This window comes from Saimiri boliviensis, chromosome 11 (assembly GCF_048565385.1).
Source record: "Saimiri boliviensis isolate mSaiBol1 chromosome 11, mSaiBol1.pri, whole genome shotgun sequence".
Classification (NCBI taxonomy): Eukaryota; Metazoa; Chordata; class Mammalia; order Primates; family Cebidae; genus Saimiri; species Saimiri boliviensis.
Genome location: NC_133459.1, coordinates 41285395 through 41300588, shown reverse-complemented (window position 1 = coordinate 41300588; position 15194 = coordinate 41285395). Strand labels below are relative to the sequence as shown.

General features: G+C 39.6%; 1 protein-coding gene across 16 annotated transcripts in view; it reads right to left on the bottom strand.

The window, feature by feature from the left end:
• CCDC30 (coiled-coil domain containing 30) overlaps positions 1 to 15194 on the bottom strand; it is a 167648-nt gene that overhangs the window by 106412 nt on the left and 46042 nt on the right. For 2 of the 16 annotated variants that reach the window (XM_003936978.4, XM_074380657.1), the window contains exon 1: positions 3554 to 3679. The exons of the other annotated variants lie outside the window; for them this stretch is intronic. In XM_003936978.4, coding sequence (XP_003937027.3) covers positions 3554 to 3670 — 117 coding nt within the window. In that variant the 5' untranslated portion in view covers positions 3671 to 3679. Of the gene's footprint in view, positions 1 to 3553; positions 3680 to 15194 lie in introns of those variants that run through there. 16 annotated transcript variants of the gene reach the window in all.

Below are 15194 nucleotides of genomic sequence, written 5' to 3'. Positions count from 1 at the left end.
CTGTTTTCCTAACTACAAATTATGCTTATTTAATTATATTTAGTGACTTAATTAACCAGGGTTTTCTTTTCTTCTTTCCTTCTTTCTTTTTTTTTCTTCTTTTTTTTTTTTTTACAAATGATGCATCAAATGAGCTTCTTTATGCACTGGCCTTAGTCTGATTTTAAGATTTTTATATATATATATATATATATATATATATATATATATATATATTCCATTATATATATATATATATTCCATTATATATATATAAATCTTACATTATATATATATATATATATATATATATATATATATATATAAATTCCATTCCAACACCATTTATATATATATAAATTTATATATATATAAATTGCGTTTTAGGTTTTGGGGTACATGTGAAGAACATGCAAGATTGCTGCATAGGTACACACATGGCAAGGTGGTTTGCTGCCTTCCTCCCCATCACCTATATCTGGCATTTCTCTCCATGTTATCCCTCCCCAACTCCCCACCCCCCGCTGTCCCTCCCCTAGTTCATCCCGGCAGATCCCAGTGTGTGATACTTCCCTCCCTGTGTCCATGTATTCTCAGTGTTCAATACCCGCCTATGAGAGAGAACATGTGGCGTTTGATTTTCTGTTCTTGTGTCAGTTTGCTGAGAATGATAGTTTCCAGGTTCATCCATGTCCCTACAAAGGACACGAACTCATTGTTTTTTATGGCTGCATAGTATTCCATGGTGTATATGTGCCACATTTTCCCTGTCCAGTCCATCATCAATGGGCATTTGGGTTGGTTCCAAGTCTGTGCTATTGTAAACAGTGCCACAATGAACATTCGTGTGCATGTGTTCTTATAATAGAACAATTTATAATCCTTTGGATATATACCCAGTAATGGGATTGCTGGGTCAAATGGAATTTCTATTTCTAGGTCCTTGAGGAATCACTACACTGTCTTCCACAATGGTTGAACTAATTTACACTCCCACCAACAGTGTAAAAGTGTTCCTATTTCTCCACATCCTCTCCAGCATCTGTTGTCTTCAGATTCTTTAATGATCACCATTCTAACTGGCGTGAGATGGTATCTCAATGTAGTTTTGATTTGCATTTCTCTAATGACCTGTGATGATGTGCATTTTTTCATATGTTTGTTGGCCTCATGTATGTCTTCTTTTGTAAAGTGTCTGTTCATATCCTTTGCCCACCTTTGAATGGGCTTGTTTATTTTTTTCTTGTAAATCTGTTTTAGTTCTTGGTAAATTCTGGATTTCAGCCCTTTGTCAGACGGATAGATTGCAAAAATTTTTTCCCATTCTGTTGGTTGCCAATTCACTCTAACGATTGTTTCTTTTGCTGTGCAGAAGCTGTGGAGTTTGATTAGGTCCTATTTGTCTATTTTGGCTTTTGTTGCCAATGCTTTTGGTGTTTTGGTCATGAAGTCCTTGCCTACGCCTATGTCCTGAATGGTTTTGCCTAGGTTTTTTTTCTAGAGTTTTTATGGTGTTAGGTCTGATGTTTAAGTCTTTAATCCATCTGGAGTTAATTTTAGTATAAGGTGACAGGAAAGGGCCCAGTTTCTGCTTTTTGCACATGGCTAGCCAGTTTCCCCAACACCATTTATTAAACAGGGAATCCTTTCCCCATTGCTTGTTTTTGTGAGGTTTGCCAAAGATCAGATGGTTGTAGATGTGTGGCGTTGCCTCCAAGGCCTCTGTTCTGTTCCATTGGTCTGTATCTCTATTTTGGTACCAGTACCATGCTGTTTTGATTACTGTAGCCTTGTAATATAATTTGAAGTCAGGTAGCATGATGCCTCCTGCTTTGTTCTTTTTGCTTAGAATTGACTTGGCTATGCGGGATCTCTTTTGGTTCCATATGAAGTTTAAGGTGTTTTTTCCCAGTTCTGTGAAGAAAGTCATTGATAGCTTGATGGGGATAGTGTTGAATCTATAAATTACTTTGGGCAGTATGATCATTTTCACGATATTGATTCTTCCTAACCATGAGCATGGAATGTTTCTCCATCTGTTTGTACCAGGATTTTCTTTAATCCTCTCATGTTTTTTCTCTTTCTCTTTTTTTTTTTTCTGTTTTGAGACAGGGTCTCACTCTGTCACCCAGGTTGGGGTGCAGTGATGTAATCAAAGCTCACTGCAGCCTTGACCTCCTGGGCTCAAACGATCCTCCCACCTCTGCCTCCTGAGTAGCTGGGATCACAGGCATGCAACACCACACCTGGCTAACATTTTAATTTTTTGTGTGTGGAGACAATGTCCCACTATGTTGCTCAGGCTGGTCTCAAACTCCTAGTGATCCCCTTGCCTCAGCCTCCCAAAGTGCTAGGATTACAGGTGTGAGCCATCATGCCCAGCTTGATTTATATGTATATATACACGCACATACTATATATACACATATACATATATATACACATACATACAATATATATGTATGTATATATCCATGAGAGAAAACACTTTGGCTAAATGCAGATTTTTATCAGATTTTTACATTAATGACACAGGATGTTCACTGATTGGTTGGTGAAAGAATGTGGGTTGCGAGTCAGTCTGTGCTGCTCAATGAAGGGAATAGGCTATATAAAATTCACTTTAGGATAGGAGCTACTTGGTATTTTCCCAAAGCCTTGAGGTCAACGTGGGAGGTAAACGCTGATTAGAAAGGCTTAGACAAAAAAGGCAAGAAGGTAGGCGGTGGCCTCCCAAAACCACAGGAAGAGGGTAAATTGCATCGATTTCCTATCTCATTTCACTGAAAATTCCTGTAGGTCATTAGGATGAGATTAGGGGCACTGCAAACTACAAACTGATTGAGTGTCACTGTCCTCTAAATTACTGATTTAGACTTCCATGAACTCAGATCCAGGTCACTCTTCAAAATATAGGCTGATTATGTCTCCTGATTGATCTTTCCATGATGGCAGGACAAGAGGTTAAAACGAGAGATAAGTCTGTGACTCTATGAACACTGTAACAATCAAACATCTGCTAATTAAAGTACGCTTTGATTAGTGCTGGCACTCAGCTTGGAGAAACAACAGAGCTACCCCATTATTATTATAGAAATACATATTCTATACTGTTATAGACTGGATTGTGCTCTCCCTCCCTATTCATATTGTTGAAGCCCTAATCCCCAATATGAATGTATTTGGAGATAGATAAGGTTGATAAGGAAGTGATAAAGGTCAAATGAGGATATAAGGGTGGGGCCTTAATGCAATAGGGTTAGTGCCTTTATAGGAAGAGGAAGAAACACCAGAGCTTGCTCACTTTGTCATGTGAGGACACAGCAAGAAGGTGGCCATCTGCCAGCCAGGAAGAGAACCCTCACCAGGAACTGACTTGGCTGGCACCTTGATCTTGGACTTCCCATCCTCCTGTGAGAAAATAAAGTTCTGTTGTTTGAGCCACCTAGTCTGTGGTATTTGGTTATGGCAGCCCAAACTGAGATACACAGTTATACTTTATTTTAAAATGATAACATGAAATCCCTAAATTAGAACTACAACAAGAAGAAAACAACTTCCTGAATGGTAATACCTCACTTTCAACTTTCAAGGCCTTCTCGGCAGTGTCAAGACCAAATGCCAACTGCTTCTCTCTCTCTCTCTCTTTTGACCACTTACTTTCAAATATTTCATTTTTTTCTTGGCTCATTTTCAAGATCTGTAAAAAGCATTTTAAATAATTAATTATATATATAACAGCAGTGTTTGCAACACATTCTGATAATAACTTTCTAACTCAACAATAAAATCATCTAGGGGATTTATGAACCTAGGAAAACTAGTTTATAGCTCAAAAGATATGTTTTTCTCTCCAAGTCTTAATTTACACAATGGTAAAATGTAGTAACACTTGTTCTACCTATATTATAGCCATCATAGTAGGAATAAAATGTGATTTTAAAAGTATTTTATAAAATTTAATCACCTATCAAATATAAGGCATTATTGAAATCTTTCCAAATTATTTGAAAATAATAAAAATTGGAATTGTAATGATAACAGCTACTTTATATTGAGGACTGACCATATGTCAGACACTACGGTAAGTACGTTACATGCATCACTTCATTTTGTTTTCCAGGACCCCTATGAGATTAGAACTATTACTACATTATTTTTACAGAGGAAACATGTGAGGCTCAGATGTGTTACGTAATTTGTCCAACTTCACACAGTCAGCACTGGGATTCTAACTCAAGTCTAACTTAAATTCCTTACTTTTAATAGCTACCCTATTTAGCCTTGCCAAAGAGAATTTTTTCTTATGTACAAAAACCTATTGGGAGATACAATTGAGATAAAAATGCGACTTAGGAACACAACGAAAACGGCCAATTTCTTTGATGATCACCCTATCATCAAGCAGTGGACTCCTCTCCATTGTTTATTTTTTACATTTTTTTAAAGTTTTATATATGTATACACATACACACACACACACGCACGCACACACAGAGTTATACTTTATTTTAAAATGATAACATGAAATCCCTAAATTAGAACTAAAAGAAGAAAACAACTTTCTGAATGGTAATACCTCACTTTCAACTTTCAAGGCATATATATATATAATGTGGTAATGGGGTTTTGCTGTGTTGCCCAGCCTGGTCTAAAACTCCTAGGCTCAAGTGATCCACCCACCTCGGCCTCCCAAAGTGCTCGGATTACAGGCATGAGCCACTGTGCCCAGCTGACCCCTCTTTACATAAAAGCACACCTGTCAAATGAACTAATTGCACATTTGGTTTGACTAGTCAGGAAGCAGCTGAAATTGGCACATCTATACCCTGTAACTTGGGAAATGCAGAACGGTATGTAGAAACAGCCCTCCCAGTCCTGTTCTACTGGTTTCCAACAGTGGGATCCTGTGCTAGTTACCTCACTTTTCTTAGCCTTAGTTCCTCATATTAAAAATAAGGAGGCCGGGCGCGGTGGCTCAAGCTTGTAATCCCAGCACTTTGGGAGGCCGAGGCGGGTGGATCACAAGGTCAAGAGATCGAGACCATCCTGGTCAACATGGTGAAACCCCGTCTCTACTATAAATACAAAAAATTAGCTGGGCATGGTGGCACGTGCCTGTAATCCCAGCTACTCAGGAGGCTGAGGCAGGAGAATTGCCTGAACCCAGGAGGCGGAGGTTGCAGTGAGCCGAGATCGCGCCATTGCACTCCAGCCTGGGTAACAAGAGCGAAACTCTGTCTCAAAAAAAATAAAAATAAAAAAATAAGGATAATGATGCCAGGACACATGTGGGCTCCTCGCTCATAGAAAATGCTCCATGACAGTGTATATTATTATTGGATTGTCCCGAATTTTTACATTCATTCATTGGTAAGGCAATACCTTTAAATCATCCTTATAATTTCAACACACTAGTTTATCCTAAATAAATTTGTAATGGGCTCCTTACTGATTGACTACTCCCGGCAAGGTTTTCTGTAACCACTGGTCACAATCATAGGATATATATTCCTGGATCTGTGCCTTCTCCTTTTGCCTATTTTCAGTTATTCTTGAGCATCCTCCTGGTGTCTGTCTTACCTGTATTAGAAAACGTAACTAAAAATTATCCGTTTTTTCTTACCTCATTCAAATCTTGTACTTTGTCCCTTGATTTTTGTACTGGTTTCCCTTCTATCTTCCTATGTTACTGATAATCCAGGCTCTAAAATGGAAGTCTTAATCCAAATAAATCACCAGATACAAAACATCAATCTAAAAAATACTGAAACAACAACAACAACAACAACAACTACATATCTTAAGCATCTTCCTCTGAGGTAACAGCCCTGAAATCGCTACCTAGTAACAAGTTCCACTTCCTGTCTGGTCTTGGATCCTTTAGAGATTTGCTTTATTATGGATTTGAGCCTTTGCTATTGTTTGGTAGCTGAGTCAAAGGGATCAAGTATTAGAAAAATACACTACAGAGTCCTGATCATTCTGAATTAAACTACTAATTTACCTTTCTTATGTTTAAGGTTAATAAAACAAAAATAACAATCCCAAGCTGATGAGTTGGACAGAATGGGGAATGCTACTAGAAAAATGGATACTAAAATTTGAGTGTAACTTTTACAATTCCTCCTGTCTAGTGGTATGAACAAAAGATGTAACCAAGAATCCTGTCCGCTTAGTAGCACCGCACAAGGATATGGAGAAGAATATGTATTTTTTCCCAAAGTAACTTCTCACATCAGCCACCGTCTGCACTGGTGAATATTTTTTCAAATTCACACGTGACATGCTGATGCATTCAACACTCAAGGCAAACATTCCTTTATCCCACCCTTATGTCACCTGAGATGCTTCAGTACAAGGTAGAAGAAACATCTCAACTCTTAACTATGAAACTCCCTTCATTTTCTTTGTCCTTTCCTAGAGTAAGAATGTCACGCATTTTGATGCTGTAATTTTTAAAAGATGCTTTCCCAAAGAATATATATTTAGAATTTACCATAATTTGTGGCACATTGAATATAGTTATGCCTTTAGGCAATTTATGTACTTAATGAGCCCAGTAACAAAAGTTTAAACCAGAAAAACACAAGAAAGGAACGGCAAATAATGTGAGAGATGAGCAATGGGATACTGAGATCTCTGGGTAGCTGAGGGAGCCTACCTGACCTGCCAGACAGCAGTAAACAAAGAGGACTAATGACTTAGGATGGGCTGCCACCAACGACTCTGGAGATGGTGTAACAGCTCAGAATTTTCCACTTTCAATGTTCTACTCTCTGAAAGGTGGAGATCCCCTACTGCTCTGAACTAAACTGTGCTTCCTCAACAAATTTTATTGTTGTCCCACTATGTGCTTGCATTATGCTGTGCCCTCTCACAGGCACAATCAAATGAAATGATGAAGTGCGTTTGTGTGATCATAGCTCACTGCAACCTCTGTCTCCCCACTCAAGCAATCCTCCCACCTTAGCCTCCTGAGTAGTTGAAACTACAGGCACAGGTCATCACACCTGGCTAATTTTTGTATTTTTTGTAGAGGTGGGGTTTTGCCATGTCACCTAGGATGGCCCCAAACTCCTGGACTCAAGCAATCCACCAGCCTTGGCCTTCCAAAGTGCTAGGATTACAGGTGTGAATCATCATGACCAGCCCAAAAATAATGTTTAATTGGATATCCGGCCATTCCAAACCTCAGTCAAGGTGACATATAAAGTTAACCAGTATACCATCTATGCTAGTTCCTTTTTGCATTTATAATAATATGAAAAACTACCTGAGACTGGGTAATTTATAAAGAAAAGAGGCCTAATTGACTCACAGTTCCTCAGGCTGTACAGGAGGTATGGCTGGGGAGGCCTCCGGAAGCTTACAATGATGGCAAAAAGGGAAGAGGAAGGAGGCATGTGTTACATGGCCAGAGCCATAGGAAGAGAGAAAGGGTGACGTGCTACACACTTTTAAACAGCCAGATCTCATGAGAACTCACTCACTATTATTACAAGAACAGCAAGGAGGAAGGTCTGCCCCCATGATCCTATCACCTCCCAACAGGCCACTCCTTCAACATTGGGGATTACAATTCGACATGAAATTTGGGTGGGAACACAAATCCAAACTCTATTACCACCCTTCTACTTTCTTTTTGTAAGAAACAGAAAATAAAGTACAGTAGTCCCCCTAATCTTTGGAAGATATGTTCCAAAACCTCCAGTGGACATCTGAAACTTCCAATGGTACCAAACCCTCTATATACAGTCCTCCCTTGGTAGCTGAGGGAGATTGGTTCCAAGACCACTGAAGACACCAAAATCCATGGATGCTCAAGTCCCTCATATAAAATGCTATAGTATTTTGCATATAACCTACATACATCCTCTCATATACTTTAAATCATCTCTAGATTACTTACAATGCCCAATACAATGTAAAAGGTATGTATATAGTTGTTATGCTATTTTAAAAAAATTTTTTAATAAATTAAGAGATAGAGTCTCATTATATTGCCCAGGCTGGTCTCAAACTGCTGGGCTCAAGCAATCCTCCTACCTCAGCCTCCCAAAGTGCTGGGAGTAAGCCACCATGCCCAGCTGTTCCATATTTTAAATTTTATATTATCTTATTGTCACATTGTTATTTTTTATTTTAATATTTTCAATTCATGGTTGGTTGAATTGGGAGATGTGGAATCTATAGAAATGAAGTGCCAACTGTACTGTTTTTTCCATGTATACAACTAAGATGAAGTTTAATTTGTAGATTAGGCATAGTAAGAGATTAGCAGCAATAAGTTATGTGAATGTGGTCTCTGCCTCTCTAAATATCTCACTGTAGTGTACTTATCCTTCTTGAGATGATGTGAAATGGTACAATGCCTAAATAATGAGGTGAAGGTGAATGTCTTAGGCATTATGACATGGCATTAGACTAATATTGACCTTCTGATGATACATGAAAAGTAGGATCAACTGCTTTCAGTAATCTTGGATCCTCAGCCATGATGACGTCCATGGTTGGATGTCAGGAGTAGGCTAACTAATGCCCATGACTAATGAGTGGACAGTATAAGTACACTGGTTGAAGGGATGATTCCCATCCCAGCAGGACAGTGTAAGATTTCATCATGGTACTCAGAATGGTTCACAACTTAAAACTTATGAATTGCTTATTTCTGGAATTTTGCATTTAATATTTTCAGTCTTTGGTTGACTGCAGGTAGCTGAAACTGTGGAAAGCAAAACTGAGAATAAGGGGGGACTACTGTAGTCAGAGATAAGGAAGGAATGACTGAAGGAAAAAACCCATGCCAGCAATAGCATGTTACTAGGTCAAGGTCTGGAAACAAGTTCATAGGAATGGGCTGTTACTCCTTACCTGCCACTTACAGTACTCAGTTCACTGAATTCCTCTGCTAAGAACGGTTCTTTCGTTAATAGTTTTTGCTATCACCATGATCTAGCTGCCTAACACAATCAATGAATCTTGTCCTTTTCCTCATGAAAAATTAAGAGAGAGCTTGGAAAGCAAAATCTATTTAGTTACCACATCTTTCTTTAGGAGACGACTTTAGAAGGTCATTTAACTCTAATAGACTACTATTCACTGAGACCCTTTTCCAGTTTTAAAGATTTCTACTTGCTAACATCTTTAAAGAGAAGAAATATTTATTTACAGTGTCCTTCATTAGTCCAATCCAGCTTGCTTTATGTGGGATGAAGTAAGTGAAAGGATCATTAGAGTCAATATAAAGCCTTATTTTCTAATTTTAGAAATCCACACACACTTCAGTCTTGATGACAAGGGGGAAAAAACTGGTTTACAACACAGCTTAGAAGATGGGGATTAGACACACACACACAATTCTGATACTCAATGTTAAATATTAAGGAAAACCGTGTGATCTTTTCTGAACATCTTTTGAAATAAAACAGATACTCATTTATCCAGAATGTCAAGGATAACATTTGTCACAGAGGGAGGTAGATTAACCAGATATTTTCCAACAATCTTCTCCAAGATTAAGAGTTCTGCAATGCAGAGAGCCATGTTGAGGAACATCACTGATATCTCCCTTCAAGAAAGTACTTGCCACTCTTCCCAGACAGCCTCCAGTGAATGACTGAGCATGTTGGGGATATTAAGGCTTGCCCAATTCTGCCCAATGTGTCATTTCTCTACAGGTTATCAATGTTCTAAAACTCTCTGTTGGGCTGACAGAGACTTTCTTAGAGCGACACTATGGTCTGAGGCTCTTCCTATCCAATCGATCTTCCTTCTTTCTCCCTCTCTTTTAAAGGGTGTCAGACCTGCATTGTGATTTGAAGGCTTTTGCTGGCCATATCTGCTCCTTTCCTTTATTTGTCACAGATAACTCTTGCAATTCTGTATTCATCTTGGGGCCTGCTTCTCACATCAGCCTCCTTCACATGGATATATGAATGACAGAGCAAGGTGTGGGCCACAATCATGGTCACCATGAAAAACAAAAGAAGTCAAAGAGCTTAAGCCATTGTGACACAGGTAGTCTTTGAAAAAATATCTCTCTTTTGGAAGACAACTTATCAGAGCTATCATACCCTTCTATGTTCCAATTGATTTGTTCTAGACTTCATTGTCACTAGAGAGAGTAGAGGAGGCTGGGTGTGGTAGCTCACGCCTGTAATCCCAGTACTTTGGGAGGCCAAGGCGGATGGATCACCTGAGGTCAGGAGTTCAAGACTCGCTGGTTAGTAGAGATCATCCTGTCTCTATTAAAAATATAAAAATTAGCTGGGTGTGGTGGTGGACGCCTGTAATCCCAGCTGCTCGGGAGGCTGATCCATTGCTGAGGTGGAGGTTGCAGCCTGGGCGACAAGAACTAAATTCTGTTGAAAGAAAAGAAAAGTAGGGAGAGAGGGAAGGAGAGAGGGAAGGAAGGAAAGAGGGAGAAAGGGGGGGAGGGAAAAAAGGAAGGAAAGAAAGAAGGAAGGAAGGAAGGAAGGGGGTAGAGGAGATGAGATGAAAAGATCAGAAAACACAACTACTCGGCCAGGCACTGTGGCTCATGCCTGTAATCCGAGCACTTTGGGAGGCCGAGGCAGGTGGATCACCTGAGGTCCAGAGTTGGAGACCAGCCCAACCAACATGCAGAAACCATCTACTAAAAATACAAAATTAGCTGGGCATGGTGGCACATGCCTGTAATCCCAGCTACTCTGGAGGCTGAGGCAGGAGAACCACTTGAACCCAGAAGGCAGAGGTTGTGGTGAGCTGAGATCACATCATTGCACTCCAGCCTGGGCAACAAGAGTGAAACTTTCTCTCAAACACACACACACACACACACACACACACACACACACACACACACAAACTACTGTCCTTCCCAGATTCTCAGATACCACAGGAAGGGGGAATATTCAACATCATTAATCTTTTTCCTAGAATATGAGAAGGAAGAATGGGAGGTTAGTGAGATTTATGTAAGAGATTCAGTCTGGTTTTCTTTATGTTTTGTTTGAAAAACTTTACCTTTTAAAAACTATAATGTTACATGTGTACAGTAGTTTCCTTCAATAATTCTAAAGAAAATGTTATCCTGTTAAATATTTAAAATCACCTTTCTTCTTATTGATTTGTTTGTATATTTACTCATTCATTCCTTCAACAATTATTGAGTATAAAATATGCCTTCATACTTTACTGAGTCCTAGGGACATTATTTTTCTCATTTTACAGATAAAGAAATTAAGGACAGAGAGTTAAGTAATTTGTTCAAGGTCACAATGTAATTGATAAGAGCTAGGATGTAAATCCAGGCAGACTGGTTCCAAAGTGTGCTCCAACATCTAAACTAAACTTGCTTGATCATATCTTTTTGTGTTACAAACAGCCCTGTGGTCCACAGTGGGAAAGCATAGATATGCAGGCAGATAAATTACCCTGTAAAGTTATCAGCTCTGTAGCAGGGGTGTACACCAAGTACTGAGACAGTCAGAGGACATTATGTAGTGACCCAAATCCTTATATTTGCAGGACGTTTTACTAGAAACACATGTATTTATTTTCAGGTAACCTTCCTGGTCAGATTTAAACCCTTTAAAGTAGTTATTCTGAAAAATAATGCAAACAAAGTATGTTGGAAATCCATGTTTAAAATTACCTCTGAAATGCTGAATGCACACACACACACACACACACCCCCCTCAGATAATACGTAATAATCTTTCTGAGAAAGGTTGATTTTAGGGGAAACAGTTAACATTTATTCAGAGAAAAATTTGAAAATTTACTTGTGTAACAGTTTGGGGAAGTTTCATTCTATAAGACAAACTATTTGTCTTATGTAACTATGCAGTCAGTTTGTAAAGAGAAATTTAAAAATAGTTTTTATCCAGTGCATGTGGCAAACATGACAAAGCACCCCAAGAAAACTATTATACTGAAGGATGTACAATATTAGGGTAGATAAATTTTGGTATATTCACTTAAAAAATAAAATATAATTGATTTTAAACCATAGAACATTAAGTCTAGAGACTCACTCTGACACAGAGGACAAAAAACATCACAATGGGATGTTATGCTGTTCCTAAGCCAAACCCCAACTGTGGTTGAAAAACAGGCAGCTCTGCAGATAGCAGAGAATTTCTGAGATGAGCAATATGTCTCCTACGGTAGGTCGAAAGGAAAAGAGAAATTAGGGAAAGTGAAGAGATAGGGGAACCATCATTCCCAATAGGAAGAGAAGCAGTACTTCTTGATAACCCTAACTGAAACCCTCAAATGCAACTTCTAGACTTCTGGAAAGGGTAGAGGAGGCCCTGGTCCTTCCTGCCCATCATCCACATTGTCAGCTCCTCTACTTACACAACACAAACCCCCAGACTTTTCTATGGTATTTTTTCTTCCTTCTTTCATGGTTTATAATGTTCCTCCAAGCTGGGAAAAGTTAATTTCCCTAAACCTCAAAATGCTTGGCTTAGAGTTGAGCTCGGGGGAAGGGAACCCAGAAGCTTGACATGCTAGCAAAGGGTAAAAGTGTTTTTTTGTTGTTTGTTTTTAATCAGTTGGGCTTTTGGCTTCTCTCTCCCTGTGCAAACTGGCAAAAGGAATAATAAAAATTACTGTTTATATTCTCTGTAAAGTTTTAATTAATGAAAGAGGATTTGTGGTCTTAAGCTGCAGCCAATCTAGTGTGCTTTGTGTGTCTTTCTGTAAGAAAGGGTACCTTAGATTAGGATGCAGGCCCAGGACCTCATAAGCCAGGTGATCAAGCCAGCGCAACAAAATGTTAAGTAACAAACTTTGCTACAGGCCTCCATCTTGTTTTATGTCATTGGGAACATGGCCTGTAACCACATGGCAATACTTTTAGTCTCCACCATTATAAAATGGTGACTGTCTTCTGGTGCTAAGTCAGTTCCTGGGTGGGGGTCACAAAATCAGATATGGATCTGGGTGGTGCCAGTGGATCCATCAAGGGCAAGGTTTGCAAAATATCTTAAGCACTGACCTTGAGAATAGTTTAGGGAGAGTGGAAATCTTGTAGCCTCCAGCTGCATGACTCCTAAGCCATGGTTTCTAATCTTGTGGCTAGTTTCTTGCTCTGTTCCCCAGGCAAGAGGGATGGTTATTATCTTTGTTTTAGACTATAAACTGTAAACCAGATTCCATCCAGAGTTGGTTCAGCCTTCGAACCAACTTTGATTGAAATCAAACTTTCAATCAACTTTCAATTAAAAGTTGATTCCCTTGCCCAGGGATAGGCAAGGACAGCTTTGGGGCTGGAAGCAAGATGGAGTTGGTTGGGTCAGAACTCTTTCACTGTCTCAAGCACAATTTCACAATGACGGTTTCAAAAGCTGCTTACCACCCCTTTGAAAATATACTGGTAGTAAAGTCATAACCTAATTAAGGCTTGTTGGTTTCACCTGTGAGGTTACTTTTTGTAAAGTTCAAAAGCTGAAAAACTTGACTGCTTGGTGTGGCTAAAGTTAAGTAACAAGGGATTTTCTGGCACAGTGGCTCATGCCTGTAATCCCAGCATTTTGGGAGGCCGAGGTGGGTGGATCACATGAGGCCAGAAGTTCGAGAACAGCCTGGCCAACATGGTGAAACACTATATCTACTAAAAATACAAAACTGAGCTGGGCACGGTGGTACATGCCTGTAATCCTAGCTACTCGGGAGGCTGAGGCAGGAGAATTGCTTGAACATGGGAACAAGAGGTTGCAGTGAGCTGAGATTGTACCACTGCACTCCAGCCTGGTGACAGTGAGACTCCATCTCAAAAAAAAAAAGAAGAGTGCTCAGCTTAATTAAAAGTTGATATCCAAGCAATAGGTACATTTAAAAAGCCTTTATGCTTTTCTCTTCTTGGGTCTTGTTTTTTGGAAAAAGTGTTTTTTCTTCTCAGTTGAGTGAATTATTTTTCTCCATTTTTTTTTTTTGTCTTGCCACTCTTTTTTTTTTTTTTTTTTTGAGACGGAGTTTCGCTCTTGTTACCCAGGCTGGAGTGCAATGGCACGATCTCGGCTCACCGCAACCTCCGCCTCCTGGGCTCAGGCAATTCTCCTGCCTCAGCTTCCTGAGTAGCTGGGATTACAGGCATACGCCACCATGCCCAGCTAATTTTTTGTATTTTTAGTAGAGACGGGGTTTCACCATGTTGACCAGGATGGTCTCGATCTCTTGACCTCGTGATCCACCTGCCTCGGCCTCCCAAAGTGCTGGGATTACAGGCTTGAGCCACCGAGCCTGGCCTTGTCTTGCCACTCTTAATGTACACATAAGAGGCCCTAAGATAACTTCTGATAGTCTGGAACTCCTCGCAAAAAAAAAAAAAAAAAAAAAAGAGGCGGTACCACAGACCCTGTTTTGGGGGAAAAAACCAAAAACAAACCAAAAAACTCCTGTTTTCCTCATGAAACTACAGGAATTAAAAGCAACTAGAGCTCTCTCAAAATCAAAGTTGCTGTTCTGTTTTGCATTGTGTTATCTGATGGTTTTAAGTTTTGGGGGTATCAAATTACTACACGTTGTGAGAGAGCTTTGTGTAATAACCAGGTAAAAAATATACATTAAGGGATGGCTATTAGTAGTTATAGAGGGATAGTTAACTCTTTGTACATCTGGATCAGAGAAGCATGCTCTTGGCCACCTGGAAGATATGGAAACATACCCACCCCCAGTTAAGGGATAAGACTCCCATGGGGAATCGGCTGATTACAAAATGGGCTGATTGGCTTTGGGTTGCCTTGCAATGAAATACATGGTAGAAGCACTATACTGTCTTCTCTCAAAGTACTTCCCTCCTTTTGGGATCCAAAATTCACTATAAAATTGCATGCTTAATTTTGAGGTTCTGTCTTTGCCTTCAGCTATGCCAGCTTATTAAGCCCTAAAACTGCATGCTTTCCTGGTCTTGTTCCCCCTAGGTCTCCATCCTGAAGCCAGTAATCCAAATAAGAAACAGGCAAATGAGGCCGAGGTGGGTGGATCACTTGAGGTCAGGAGTTTGAAAACAGCCTGGCAAACATGGTGAAACCCAGTCTCTACCAAAAATATAAAAAATTAGCCAGATATGGTGGCACACACCTATAATCCCAGCTACTCAGGAGGCTGAGGAAGGAGAATCACTTGAACCTGGGAGGCAAAAGTTGCAATGAGCTGAGATGGTGCCATTGCACTCCAGCCTGGATGACTGAATGAGACTTCGTCTCAAAAAAAAGAAA